This window comes from Polypterus senegalus, chromosome 8, assembly GCF_016835505.1.
Source record: "Polypterus senegalus isolate Bchr_013 chromosome 8, ASM1683550v1, whole genome shotgun sequence".
NCBI lineage: Eukaryota > Metazoa > Chordata > Cladistia > Polypteriformes > Polypteridae > Polypterus > Polypterus senegalus.
The window spans coordinates 139545807-139560630 of NC_053161.1; the positions used below are offsets into that span (position 1 = coordinate 139545807).

The 14824-nt window shown below is 35.9% G+C and overlaps 1 protein-coding gene across 2 annotated transcripts in view; it reads left to right on the plus strand.

The window, feature by feature from the left end:
• Positions 1 to 14824, plus strand: part of scube1 (signal peptide, CUB domain, EGF-like 1) — a 542580-nt gene that overhangs the window by 220965 nt on the left and 306791 nt on the right. For both annotated transcript variants that reach the window (XM_039761828.1, XM_039761830.1), the window contains exon 5: positions 9684 to 9809. In XM_039761828.1, coding sequence (XP_039617762.1) covers positions 9684 to 9809 — 126 coding nt within the window. The remainder of the gene's footprint in view (positions 1 to 9683; positions 9810 to 14824) is intronic.

Consider the following 14824-nt stretch of genomic DNA (forward strand, 5'->3'; position numbering starts at 1 on the left):
CTATCTAGGATTATTTCAGGCTTCCACTTCCTTCCACTCTCCATGTCCATGACTCTTTATTTCGAGCTGTTTTTCTGCATTCTTTCTGCATTGTAACAGTATATCATTTTATATTTTTCTATTCTGTCCCTAATCTAATCTGCTCACTTTCCATTTTCTGCCCATGTTCCCAAAACCTTTTCAAGTATCTTCTGTAATATACATATTGTAAAAGAGACATCTCCATGTTCTACACTAACCTCCACCAAAATGGTAAAGCTGAAAATATGCAAAACACAAGATCGACCAAAGGCCTGCCTAACGGGGGCTAACTAAATACATGACGTATTCCAATCTAGACAGATAGATTGGCATAACCATTTGTTCCTACCCGAGAGACTTGTTATACTCTTCATTGTTAAACTTCACTTATGGCTTTTGATGATCTGGTGACTGCCTGCTTCGGCACCAAATATAACTCATCTAAATGAAAAAGCCAACTTCCTATCCACTTCAACCAAATGAGTCTAGTGATCCAAATGACTATTCTGGTCTTTCTCAATGGTGACTGGGACTTCATGTTCATTTTGTTAGAGCCTAATATGCCTGAGCTCTGTTACACTGTAACCATGCTATTGTAATTCCCTTAAGCAAGGCGCCAACAGAAAATGTCCTTCTGATTTATTAGCTTTAAACTATGTAATGAGTAATGCCTAGTGGCATCTAAATACCCATGCTATCTTAAAAAATCTACATGATAATTCCTATATCTATCTGCAACCATATATGTACTGTGCATATAAATTAAAAACACACAATATGGAACTTGTGTAGATCTATATACTAAGACAAGTCATTTTTGCCTATTAAGAATGCCTAAGCAAAATGTACATTATATTGGATTGCAGATATATTTGTTTTTAAATTACCTGACTACTGACACACAAAATGCAATATACTTGATTAAGTGAGTTTAGGAATCTTATGTTATGTTACATGTTTTTATGTATACATTTAAGAGAAAAAAAGTAATAACTATATTAATGCAGTTACTGAATTCTGTCATGAATATCAGTATATAAAGTAGTATACAGAATTAAATAAATTTTATGGTTTTTTAACCATTATATAGTAAAATATGAGCTGTAATTAGCATTTTTCTTAATATATGATCTCTTTGGAAAGCTTGTTGTGGCTGTCTACTAAATTAATTCATGCGTTTGGAAAAATCTAATTAGAAAATGAGTGGTATAGCCCTGAATATCTGAAAAATATACTAATGATTTACAGTTTATTATTTGTACTGAATGTTAATAAAAGATTTAATGGCTTTGCACTTCAAAGCATTCCTCAAATTCAGTAAACATCATTTTGTTTTAGACAATAGTGTAAATAACAAAGTTTTATTGGATGGCAATCTCCCCACCCCTGTCCACTATTCTCTTTGTTTAACAGACATGCTGGGCCTGGTAAATTGTTTGACATCATTGTGAAAATGCATGCATCTAAGTTGTCTGCAGACAGTTACATCTCAGGAAATTATAGCATTACTGAGAAAATATACAGCATTTGCCAAAAGGTTCATACTGTTATTTAGAAAATGTTCACTGAATCAGTAAAATATATGTTTTACTTTTATTTCATCTTAACCACCTCCAATTATATTTTTCTTGATGAAGGGCCAAATATTACAAAATACAAATAAAACTCTAAGAGGCCATTTATCCTTATATCTTTTATATGTATGATGTATTCTTGGGGTACTCAGGACTAAGTGGGGTAGAAAATGACAGACTGGCGGACATTTACTTTATGTTTTTTTTTTTATTTTATTGAAATCACACATCATTCCAAACAAATAGATCAATTTTACAAGAATAGAATTGAAAAAAAATCAACCCCCACCCCTAGTAAAAATAAGTAAATAGATAAACTATATAGTAAATATAGATGAATGGAGAAGAAAAAAAAAGAATAGGGAGAGAATCTGCTTCCTCATTGCTTTAAAAGCTTATTTTAAAATATTATTGATTAGATCCTTCCAGTTTTTGAAAAATTCCTCTAAGTGAGAATATTTTTTTTTCCAATTTCGAATAGTATATAACAGGGGTGCCCACACTTTTTCGGCTTGCGAGCTACTTTTAAAATGTCCAGGTCAAAATGATCTACCTACATTAAAAATTATATATATATAGCGAATTTTTGCTGCTTCGCAGGTTTTGCGGACAATGGGTCTTTTTACTTCCGGTACATGCTTCTTCAGTTTATTTGCCCAGTTGATTTCATACAAGGGACGCTATTGGATAGATGGCTTAGAAGCTAACCAATCAGAGCACGCAGTTAAGTTCCTGTGTGCTGACTGGCTCAGCGACAGAGCGCCGAATTCGATTCTGCGGCGTTATCCAGGAAGTCTCGTCTCACTCATTCAGTATCAACGTGTTTCACTGTGTAAAGAGTTAACTTTTGTGCTCTTTTGTGTTTATCTTTGTGCGTAGTCAAGCCCTTCGTTAAGGCTCCAAAATGATCTGCTCCTGCTACTCCTTCAGGGGCCGTGCCCAAGCGCCAACGGAAGATGCTAGCGATTGCTGAAAAGGTAAAAGTTTTGGATATGTTGAAGGAAGGGAAAAGCTACACCGATGTAGGACGCTATTACGGCATCAATGAGTCCACGATTCTTTTTATTTAAAAAGGAGGAAAAGAATATAAGATCTACGGCCGCAGTGTCCTTTTAACCAGGGCGCAAAACGAGTTGTAAGTGGACGTAATAAGGCAGTAGACAGGATGGAATCTGTTTTAGGGATTTGGATTGAAGACTGCCGGAAGAAGAACGGTGCTACACAGTCGCCTGAAGAGGCTCCTTTAGAAAGGCTGTAACGCTCTCCTTTGTTGTGCAGTAAAATTTAACTCATCGTTATCGGACAAGTCGTTGTGTCATTGTTGGTGATTAACCATAATTAATTTTCTACTTACAGTACTTAGTACATATATGTATATTTAGTGTCACTGTACACACATTTACTGTATACAATTTTTCTTGCATTGTACATATTTATTGCTGGTGGCCTGTCTATCGTAATGTCTATATTGGAGATGCTTGATATCTTTAAAATAATATTTAGGTTTTACTGTATGTAAACAGTGTGTTTACATACATAATTTCAATTAATCTTACCTACTATCTAAGAGAATACAAAGAGTTTATGCTGTATAACTGTGCGGGGAATATTTATAAACAGTGTAGGAGAGTTTATAAGGGCTTAAAATATATAAAAATAAGTATAAAAACATATGGTTTCTACTTCGCGGATTTTCACCTAACGCGGGGGGTTCTGGAACGCAACCCCCGCAATCGAGGAGGGATTACTGTACAGGCATCAAATCACAACTCCCATCTAAGTAACCTTGAACAAGTTGCATGTAGAACTGCTGGTTACAAATGTTAGAGCCATCCACAACATTAATTCTTGAAACAGATAATTCAAGTTACGAAAGATCAACCAAATAGGATTTACAAAAACCTGATGTACTAGGGTGTTGTACCATGTTAGCCATTATGGATGTAGTGAGAAGTCAAGCAAAATGACACCTCTTAACTAAAAAGATTACAATATGCAAGCTTTCGAGGCCCCTTCTTCAGGCAAGATGTAATACAGAAAATGGAATTCCTTGTGTTTATATAGACACCAGGACAGATACAGCATTGGAAAACCTTTAAGTGTTACGGTGTATAATTAGACCAAGGGATTAAACCAGACCCTCCACCAGAGGCATCTGTAATACAAATTTATTTCAAATTAAAACAAAAAATATATCACCAGTTCAGAAAGAATCATGCAGTTTTAAATGCTGTCTTTTGAACATTCACTCTCTTGGCACTAAAGCTGTTTTGGTAAATGATATATTAAGTACAAAATCTGATCTGTGTGTTCTTACTGAAACCTGGCTTAGTAAATATGACACTGTTCCCCTAGCTGAGGCGTCACCAGGTGGATACTCGTTCCTTCATAAGTCTAGAGATTCTAGTCGAGGAGGAGGCCTTGGAATAATTCATTGTAACAAAATGCAAATCACTTCTAAAAATGTAGGCAACTTTATGTCCTTTGAGGCATTCATTTTAAATATTAAAACAGATTCCAACACAAATATAGTGCTAGTCAACAGACCACCAGGGCCATATTCATTGTTCATGACTGAATTTAGCAACCTTCTGTCTGATTTGGCTATAAATTATAATGACGTAGTACTGATGGGGGATTTTAATGTACACATTGATGTGGAAACTGACACTTTTAGCAAATGTTTTACTTATTTGTTAAATTCAGTAGGATTTTGTCACATTGTCAAAGGTCCAACTCATAATTATAACCACACATTAGATTTAATTTTAACTTACAAAGTTGAAATTCAAAATTTAAATATTATTCCATTAAATGAAGTTATTTCCGATCACCACTTAATTACATTTGAGTTAGTCCTGCCCTTGCCAACGCACTCACAGATTAAAACAAAGACAGTGCGACATCTAGATTGTAATTCTGCTTCAGAATTTATAGATACCTTGAGTAAGTCGAGTTTAATTGTGGAAAACCATTTAGATCAGTTAACATCAAATGTAAACGTGGAAAACAATTTAGATCAGCTAACATCACATTATAATATGACCTGGAGAGATGCTCTGGACACAGTGGCTCCCCTTAAAACAAAACTGATCAAAGCACACAGAAACTCTCCCTGGTTTAATGAAAATACTCGAGCGCAGATGGAGAACAACAAAGCTACATGTTTTTCAAATTGCATGGACAGAGAGTGTTAATAAATATAAAAAAGCCCTCTTTAAAGCTCGCTCAGAATACTATTCTACATTAATAAATAGCAATAATAAAAATCCTCGGGTACTGTTTAAAACAGTGGCTAAATTAACAAATGGGAATTTAGATCAACAGTGCAAAATATCAAGAGATATTAGCAATACAGACTTTATGAACTTCTTCAATGAGAAAATTAAAAATATAAGATCCCAGATCTCTACATCACAGTACAAATCAAATACTAGCTTAACAGACCCTATCTCACATTGCATTCAGCTCTTTAGTTATTTTAATCCTGTAACTGAGCAGGAAGTCTTAACTTTAATTTCTAAAATGAAGCCCACTACTTCTTCCCTAGATCCAGTGCCAAGAAAACTAGTAAAAAGTGCAATGGATGTTCATGCAGCGCCTATTCTAAACATTATCAATAGTTCATTATTGCATGGCACAGTACCTGATGCACTAAAAGTGTCATTCATTAAACCATTACTTAAAAAGTCAGACCTAGATCCACACATACTAAATAATTATAAGACTATTTCAAATTTACCATTTCTCTCTAAAATACTAGAAAAAGTAGTCGCCAGTCAGCTTCAGTCACACCTTACGCATTACAATTAATTTGAGAAATTCCAGTCTGGTTTTCGCACTGGTCATAGTACAGGAACAGCTCAAACACGGATTGTAAATGACATTCTGATATCCTCTGATGAAAAAAAATCCACTGTAATTATATTGTTGGACTTAAGTGCAGCATTTGACACCATTGACCATTCTATTTTACTGCACAGGCTAGAAGATGATGTTGGGCTTACAGGTCCCATGCTCGCTTGGTTCAGTTCTTATTTATCAAATCGATTCCAATATGTACAGAAATGTGCAGACAGTACTCCATCATTATACACAGAAGTTCAATATGGTGTCCCGCAGGGCTCAGTACTGGGACCTTTACTGTTTTCACTTTACATGATTCCACTAGGATCTCTCATTAGGAAACATAATGTTAATTTTCATTCGTATGCAGATGACACCCAGTTATATCTTTGATTTAAATCAAATTAAGTTTCTCAGATATTGTCTTTAATTAATTATGTTAGTGAATTAAAGGAGTGGATGAATGAGAACCACTTGTCTTTAAATACAGATAAAACAGAGATGTTAATTGTTGGAGGGAATGATGCTGATCACAGCAATATTTTGTCATCATTTAACTCAGTTGTAATCCCAATTAATTTTACTGAATCAGCCCACAATCTAGGAGTTATTTTTGACTCTCGCATGTCATTTAAAGCGCATATTACCAAGTTGTCCAAAACATGTTTCTTCCATCTTAAAAATGTTAGGAAGTGAAGGCACTTTCTAAATAAACAGGATTGTGAGAAATTAATTCATGCATTAATCTCTAGATAGATAGATAGATAGATAGATAGATAGATAGATAGATACTTTATTAATCCCAAGGGGAAATTACTACTAGACAACTAGAGATAAATGCAATGCGGTGTTCACTGGCTGTTCAAACTGTTCTCTGTACAGCCTCCAGTTAATCCAAAATGCGGCTGCAAGAATTATTACAAGAACAAGAAAATACGAACACATAAGTCCAGTTCTTAAATCCTTACACTGGGTCCCGGTTAAGTTTAGGGCAGAATTTAAAATCCTCCTTTTAACATATAAAGCATTAAATGGCCAAGGCCCGGCTTACTTGTCTGAACTTATCATGACTTACAAACCTGAGCGCACATTTAGATCTCAAGATGCCAGTCTGCTTATGATTCCAAGGATTTATAAAATATCAGTGGGAGGTCGAGCTTTTAGTTACAGGGCCCCTAAACTGTGGAATGGTCTGCTTGCTTCTATAAGAGATGCCCCTTTGGTCTCAGCCTTTAAATGCCGGCTGAAGACTCACTACTTCAGTTTAGCATATCCTGATTAGAGCTGCTGATTTACTGTACATACTGCATCTCTGTTGTTACTCATTAGCACTAAAATATAAGTAACATGACAGTTATAATTGAATACTAACCCTCACCTATTCTGTTTCTCTTCTCGGTACTCAAATGTGGCACTTGGTGCCACGGCCCACCTGCCAAGTTGTTTTGCCTGCCTATGGTAAAGTCATCCCTGATGGAGGATTGCAGGAATCATGGGAAAGAGGGATCCTTTCATTGGATTGGCTGGTCCAACACTGCTTTAGATGTGGAATGGCTAAATGGGGGAGGCAGCTTGATGGATGAGGTCTCCAGGACTCTAAAAATATCCAAATCTTATATGATATCATCTACTGTTAAATTCTGCTCCATACTTCTAAAATGTTTATTTTTATGTTGTATTGAGGCTTTGTTTCTGTTCTGTGTATTGTATTGTATTGACCCCCCTCTTTTGACACCCACTGCACGCCCAACCTACCTGGAAAGGGGTCTCTCTTTGAATTGCCTTTCCCAAGGTTTCTTCCATTTTCCCTACAAGGTTTTTTTGGGAGTTTTTCCTTGTCTTCTTAGAGAATCAAGGCTGGGGGGCTGTCAAGAGGCAGGGCCTGTTAAAGTCCATTGCGGCACTTCCTGTGTGATTTTGGGCTATACAAAAATAAACTGTATTGTATTGTATTGTAATTAAAGGACACTAAAAGGGAAAAGTTGTTTTGTCTGAAATAAAGTTAAAGCCTAGTGTCATCTGCATTCATATCTGCAAAAATGAATGGTAGTCTCTCTAATGATGAATTTCAAACAGAAGCATGAAAGAGGTAACAGAAAAGTGGACTGAAAAATACCTATGAATACTGAATCCCGACAAAAAATCTTGATAACAAGAATAATCAATAAGGTAATAACTCACTAATATATCCATTAGTGCTGCAATATCGAACATCGGCATGATGTTACCCAGAGTAAGTTTCAGGGATGCTGTGTAAAGCAGGTATGGTTGCAGTCCATCTTCCTTTTGTTTTTGATATCCAGATTTCTATCTATCTATCTATCTATCTATCTATCTATCTATCTATCTATCTATCTATCTATCTTTTTTCTGGGATGTCACCACTTAATACAGACCCGATGGAGAATATCAGGTGTTTTATGGGCCTTGGCCAGCACATTCTACCTATCACCATATATTAAAAACCCAGAAGATAAGAATATTGGGTTTAGCCAAGTCTGTTTAATTTAATAAAAAGTAAAAACAGACAGTAAAAAAGAAAAATTTCAGTTTTTTTCTTTTGTTATTGCTGGCTTCAATGCAAGTGTCCCATCCATCTTCTACAATTTCTCTGCTCTGATAAGTGAGTAATTTGTTCTTTTTCTGTATGTTTGGATTCCATAATTGACATAACTCTTTGCTGGGTTAAAACCATAAATGCTACTTCTTTTTGTTTCCTTGTTTTTTGTGGCTTTGAAATGTTAAACTTCACATTTATAAACTGGATGGCTTGTTGAATACTGAACTCATTGATATGACATATAAGCTGAGCAAAAGTACGAGTTTTGTGTTGTTCCCTCAATTTAACCTCTGTATACGATGAAACTTTTTCACACTGTAACTTACAAAGTTTCATGAATATCCACTCTGTTGTTTTGGAGTGATGCATGTCCTTTGTGGTGTTGGCCCTTTCCTTACAACTCTCCAGTGAATTTCATGAAACGCCAATGAAGCGTATATTTTAAACTGCATGAACAATAAATGAAGCTACAAAATTCGATGAAAGTAGACATAGCTGTTTTTGAGTGATGCACAATTTTTATTTTGGTCCCCCATCACAAACCCCTCCAACATCATATCAATTAAATATGTGATGTGGAATGTAGCCTTCACTGAAAGTAGGGCCAAACCTAAACAATATTCCAAATTCATTGCACATTGGCTAAATCTTTTGGTGTGACAATGTGTTTTTGGCTGTGCAGCCGCCAAGCTCAATGGAACTTCTAAAAGATATTAAGATGAATTGACAGCAATATGCAGGCACAATTTCATGAACTTTGACTCTGGAGTGATCCATTTTGTGCCCACCTCACCCCTCCATTACTGCAACACCCTTCCAGAGGACATTTTTGAACTTACACATTGTCTGTTACACATAAGTCTGTTCAGCTTTATTATACATGCAAACGTTTGTAGTTATTGACTCAGCTATTTTGGAATGATGCACAGTTTTTTTGATTACACCCTCATTATACCCCACTCCCTGGTGAAACTTTTGAAATACCATGTAGCCTAGGTTGGACCAATCAATCGCAACCTACATACCAAAATTTCATGAAAATCAATTCAGCCTATTTTGTTTGATTGGCAAACTAACTAACAAACAAGATGTGATGTGAATGTTGAAATGAGGTCCTCAGCATGCAAAATAGATTAGAAACATTAACCAAAGCCAAACAAAATTCAAAAGACAGGAAAAGTGTATTGATATTTTATTTATATACGTAATTTTATTTGTATATCTTTATATTTGGATGCTCAGTATAATCAAAAACACTGCTACCTTCACCCTGCAAGTAGCAGAAGTTTAATTTAAAGTTGTGAAAATAAACAGCACGATTCTGTCTAAACTACTCAAATGTCAAAAATACTTGGGTCCTATTATTTGCTATTCTACAGTATGAGCCAACCGTAGCTCAGCTTCTTTGTCCTCCCTACATGAATGCTGTCTTTGGGAATGCTGAACTAATTTACATGATCATAAAAAAACCACATCACTATAAAAAACATGCGTCTGTGATTTGCTGTAAATTATGATGTTTGAAACCTCATTGCAATTCCCAAGTTGTCACTTATGTCTGGATTTTTTTTTAAGATTTATTTGATTGTTCTGACAGTGGCATAATTGGAATATGTGTTTATGGCCAGTTTGCAATTTTATGTTTCTTTATGCTTTTTTCCTCTGTTTTTTTTTCACTTCAGATGGAATGAACTGTATGAACAAAGACCATGGATGTGCACATATATGCAGAGAAACACCCAAGGGTGGTGTAGCTTGTGAATGTCGGCCTGGATTTGAACTGGCAAAAAACCAAAGAGACTGCACACGTATGTTATTATTTATATTTTCTTCACGATTGCAATGTAGATATCTGATTTTTAAACTTTAAAAATTAAACAGAAGAGATATGTTTATTTATATACAAATATGTATCAATATTTGTGGAGTATAAATAGATGGATAACTCACTTTTATTGAACATGCAAATCTATTTTATAACGTGCACCTGAGTATAATCATTTAGACACTGAAGATGAAAAATTTGTAATTGCTTCCCAATACCTACAAAGAAATATCTTTTAGCTTATATCATGGTAATAAAATAGGCATGTCTACCTACTCCCTAAACAGCTGTAAGCGCTCAGTCCTGAAATAAAGCAACTGAGTGTAGACAAACTCCTCAATTTGATTCTCTTGACAATCTTTGCTGATAGGGATTGGTTACTCTTGAGCTATTGACATAAGTCTCTTTGTACATAATAATTAAAAAAAACCTGAAATATATTCTTTTAACACTAGAATCCCTGAAGCCAATGAAAAAACTTGTAATCCCGGGCCATCTTAAATTCCTTCTCACCTCTCCATCAGTGTCTTTTGTTTTCTAAATGTGTCGATCAGCACAAGCAGCAAGCAGCCTGTTATCCCATCCGCCCCACCGCCGCAGCTCAACTCAGGCAAACAGTTCTCTAGCTCAAGTCAAGCAGGGCTTACAGGGCTCACCAAGATATTGTGCAAAGTTCTGTTTGTTATTATGTTTTTTAATGGTCTTGATATGAAAAACATGTATACCTGTATGTTACTTATATAAAAGCCACATCGAATGTTGTTTTAGTTGTGACTTTACACTTTCTACAGCATAAAGTCACAACTAGAATGTACAGATTCCTGTGTTTGATCTTATTCAGGAAAAGATCCCAGTCACCCCACGGGAGAAAGACTTTCCAAGACTAAGGTCATAAAGTTTATGAAACCGTTTCTGGACAAAGGCAGAACTGTAACAACAGATGCATAGAGTGCAACAGGAGCTTCCACCTGCAGCTAAAATAATTTGTGTACTGAAGAAACATTGCACATGTACTTTGTCAGTCTGCCTGTGTTGATCAAACACAAGAAGCTCTGCAGTCTAGTTGTGACTTAATGCCGTAGGAAGATAAGTAAATAAATCAAGGTAAATAAGATTTGATGTGGCTTTTAAATAACGTGTACATGTTTTTCATATAAAGACCATCACAAAATATAATCACAAACAGAACTTTGCCTGATACCTTGGCAAGCTCTGTAGGTCTTGATGTTTCGTTGAGGACATGTGTGGGGCACACTGACTGGCAGGATGATCTGTTGCTGCATCCAAATGGTACCATCTTTCTTCTTTACGTCTGGTGCAGCTGCATTGTCCTTATGTGTGAGTGGACATTTCTTGCAGGAAGGTCTTCTGTTCTCGTTCTCCGATGTAGAACCCCCATCTTCATCTGAGTTCACCTCTGTTATAGCATGTTTTTATTTGAAAACATCAGTGTCAGTTTGGGGGGAGTGTGAACATGACTGAGAGAATAAAACTGAATTAAAAAAAACACTAACCTTTTCAAGTACCATAAATTTTTTATTTTTTTTATTTTTTATTTATTAATTTTATTATAATCAATACATAGCAATCAAGTTTTACAAAAAAAAGAATTATGCTAAGAACAGATCGATCCCCACCCTTGAGAGAGAGAGCAAGCCAAATGGTGTAAAATTTAAGGCTTTAAAAAATACCTAAATCAACAAATTCTCTGTGCTTTATAAACTCATTTCAAAATATTACTGATTAGATCCTGCCATGTTTTGAAAAAAGTCTGCACAGATCCTCTAACTGAGTATTTGATTTTTCCAATTTTAAATAATATAACACATCAGTTTCCCACTGACTTAAAGAGGAGAGTTTGGGTTCTTCCAGTTTATCAGAATAAGTCTGCGTGCCAACAGTGTAGTGAATGCAATCACAATTTGTTTGTCTTTCTCCACTTTAAGACCCTCTGGAAGAACCCCAAACACAGCTGTTAATGGGTTAGGAGGGATTGTGAGTCCAAGACTGTCTGAGAGGTAATTAAAATTTTTGTCCAGAATAATGTTAATTTGGTGCAGGCCCAGAACATGTGACCTAGTGAGGCTGGGGCTTGGTTGCAACGCTCGCAGGTTGGATCATGCCCTGGAAACATTTTGGAGAGTTTTAGTCGAGACAGATGTGCTCGATATATAATTTTGAGTTGTATAATTGTATGCTTTGCGCATATGGAGCTTGAGTGAATTCTCTGCATTGCTACTTTCCACTCCTTTTCTGATATATTAATTGAGAGGTCATTTTCCCAGTGTCCTCTTGGATCTTTGAAAGGAAGGGATTGTAAAAGGATTTTATATATTGTAGAGATGGAGTCTAACTCCTTGAAATTGAGCAATAATTTTTCCAGCGTGGATGAGGGTGCAAGATGAGGAAAATCTGGAAGGTTCTGTTTAACAAAGTTCCTGATTTGAAGATAGTGAAAGAAATTTGTAGCTGGAATGTTAAATTTGGAATGTAATTGTTCATAGGATGCAAAGACGTTGTCTATATAAAGATCTCTAAGCAAGTTAATTCCAAATTTTTCCAGATATTAAAACTGCATATGTTTGTGAGGGTTGAAAGAGGTGGTTCTTTTGCAGGGTGCCACAGAAAGAAGCTTCTCCGTCTTAAAATGCTTTCTACATTGGTTCCAGATTCTAAGTGAGTGGAGCACAATTGGGTTATTAGTGTATTGCCGATAACGTGTGTTTATTGGAGCACAAGCAAGGAATACAAAGAAGTACTGCAGGATTTTACTTCTATTGCGGTCCATGCCTGTGTATGTTCTTCTATTTGTGTCCAGGTTCTTATCGACTGTATATTTGCGCCCAGTAATAAAACTGGAAGTTAGGTAGAGCCATGCCACCTTCTGCCTTTTGTCTTTGTAGGGTCGCTCTTTTGATGCGTGGATGTTTAGAATTCCAAATAAATGAGGTTATTGTTGAATCTAATTGCTTAAAGAACGATTTATTAATGTATATTGGTATGTTTTGAAATAAAAAGGAGCTTAGGAAGAATATTCATCTTAACAGTGTTAATTCTTCCAGCTAGTGTGAGATGAAGGGTTGACCATCTATGCAAGTCTTGTTTAATTTTTTCCATGCAGACGACGAAATTTTGTTGATAAAGAGCTTTATGTTTACTTGTGATGTTTACCCGAGGTATTTAAACTGTTCTGCAATGATAAAAGGAAGGGTGTCTAATCTAATATTATATGCTTGCGAATTCACGGAAAGAGTACACTTTTATTCAGATTAATTCTGAGACCAGAGAGCTTTTGAAATTCTGTGAGTGCTGCTAAGACTGCAGGCACAGAATTTTCTGGGTCCGATATATACAGTACCATGTCATCTGCATATAATGAGATTTTCTGTTCCAGTCCTTCTCTGCTAATCCCCTTTATCTGATCAGTATTTCGACAATGTATTGCCAGTGGTTCAATGGCAATTGCAAACAGCAGTGGTGACAAAGGGCATCCTTGTCTTGTGCCACGTTCTAGTTTAAAGTAGTCTGAGCAAATGTTATTGATGCAAACTGAAGCTTCTGGGTTAGTATACAGTAATTTAATCCATGCACAAATGTTCGGGCCAAACCCAAACTTCTCCAAAATAGTAAAAGGTATTTCCATTCAATCATGTCGAATGCTTTTCTGCATCCAATGATAATAATATTTCTGGGGTGTTTGATTTAGTTGGTGAGTATATTACATTAAACAGGCGTCGAAGATTTGAAGATAAGTGTCGGCCCCTAATAAATCCAGTTTGGTCTTGTGATATTAACGAGGGGAGCACTTTCTCCATCCTTCTAGCTATGATTTTAGAGAGTATTTTAACGTCGTTATTCAGAAGTGAAATTGGTCTGTATGATGCACATTGTAATAAGTCCTTATTTTGTTTTGGAAAGACAGTGATTAGTGCTTGGCGAAAGGTTTGTGGAAGAGATTGGTTATCTCTGGCTTCTGTAAATGTTGCTAATAGGAGGGAGCTAGCTGAGCGGAGAATTTCTTGTAAAACTCTGCAGGGTAGCCGTCAGGGCCTGCTGCTTTTCCACCTTGGAGTGACTTTATAGCATCCAGTAATTCTGATAATGACAGAGGTTTATCGAGTTCCTCCACACTAAAAGCGTCAATTTGTGGTATCTGTAATTTATCCAGAAATGCATTAGATTGTATATTGTCTTCTTTAAACTCAGTAGTATATAGGGATTTATAGTAGTCTCTAAAAGTGTACATTATATTTTTGTGTTCGATGATTTTATCTCCATTCGTGTTAGTAATTACGAAGATTGCGTTGCACATCTTGCTTGTGAATTTGTTGCTAAAAGCTTATTAGCTTTCTCTCCATGTTCATAATAATGATGTCTGGATTTGTAAATTAGTTGTTCGGTTTCTTTAGTTGTCAAGAGGTTTAATTCTGAATGTAGAGCCTGCCTCCTCTTATGTAGAGTCTCGCTTGGTAGTCTGGCATGTTCTTCATCTATTTTAGTAATTTCGCTTTTTATCTCTGCTACTTTCTTCGCTCGGATTTATTTCTGTGGGAAAGATATGAGATAATCTGTCCTCTTAAGAAGGCCTTAAGAGTTTCCCAGAGTATTCCTGCAGAGATCTCAGGGGATGTATTTGTCTCTAGAAAGAATTCAATTTGTTTGGATATAAATTCAGTACAATTCTCGTCAGCTAATAGAAGCGGATTGAGGCCATCTGCGGGTGAGTGTATGGGGCTTAGTAATTTCAGCTCCAAGATCATCGGAGCATGGTCTGAAATAACAATAGCATCGTATTTACAAGATTTAATCTTAGGCAAGAAGTTATTATCTATAAAGAAGTAATCAATCCTTGAGTAGCAATGATGTACTGGTGAGTAGAAAGAATATGTTCTTGAATTTGGGTTTAAAATCCTCCAGGGATCTGATAAGTTGTGATCAGTTATAAACTTTGTAATTATCTTTGCGGTGTTAGTTGCGTTCCCCTGTGGAGGAAGTCTT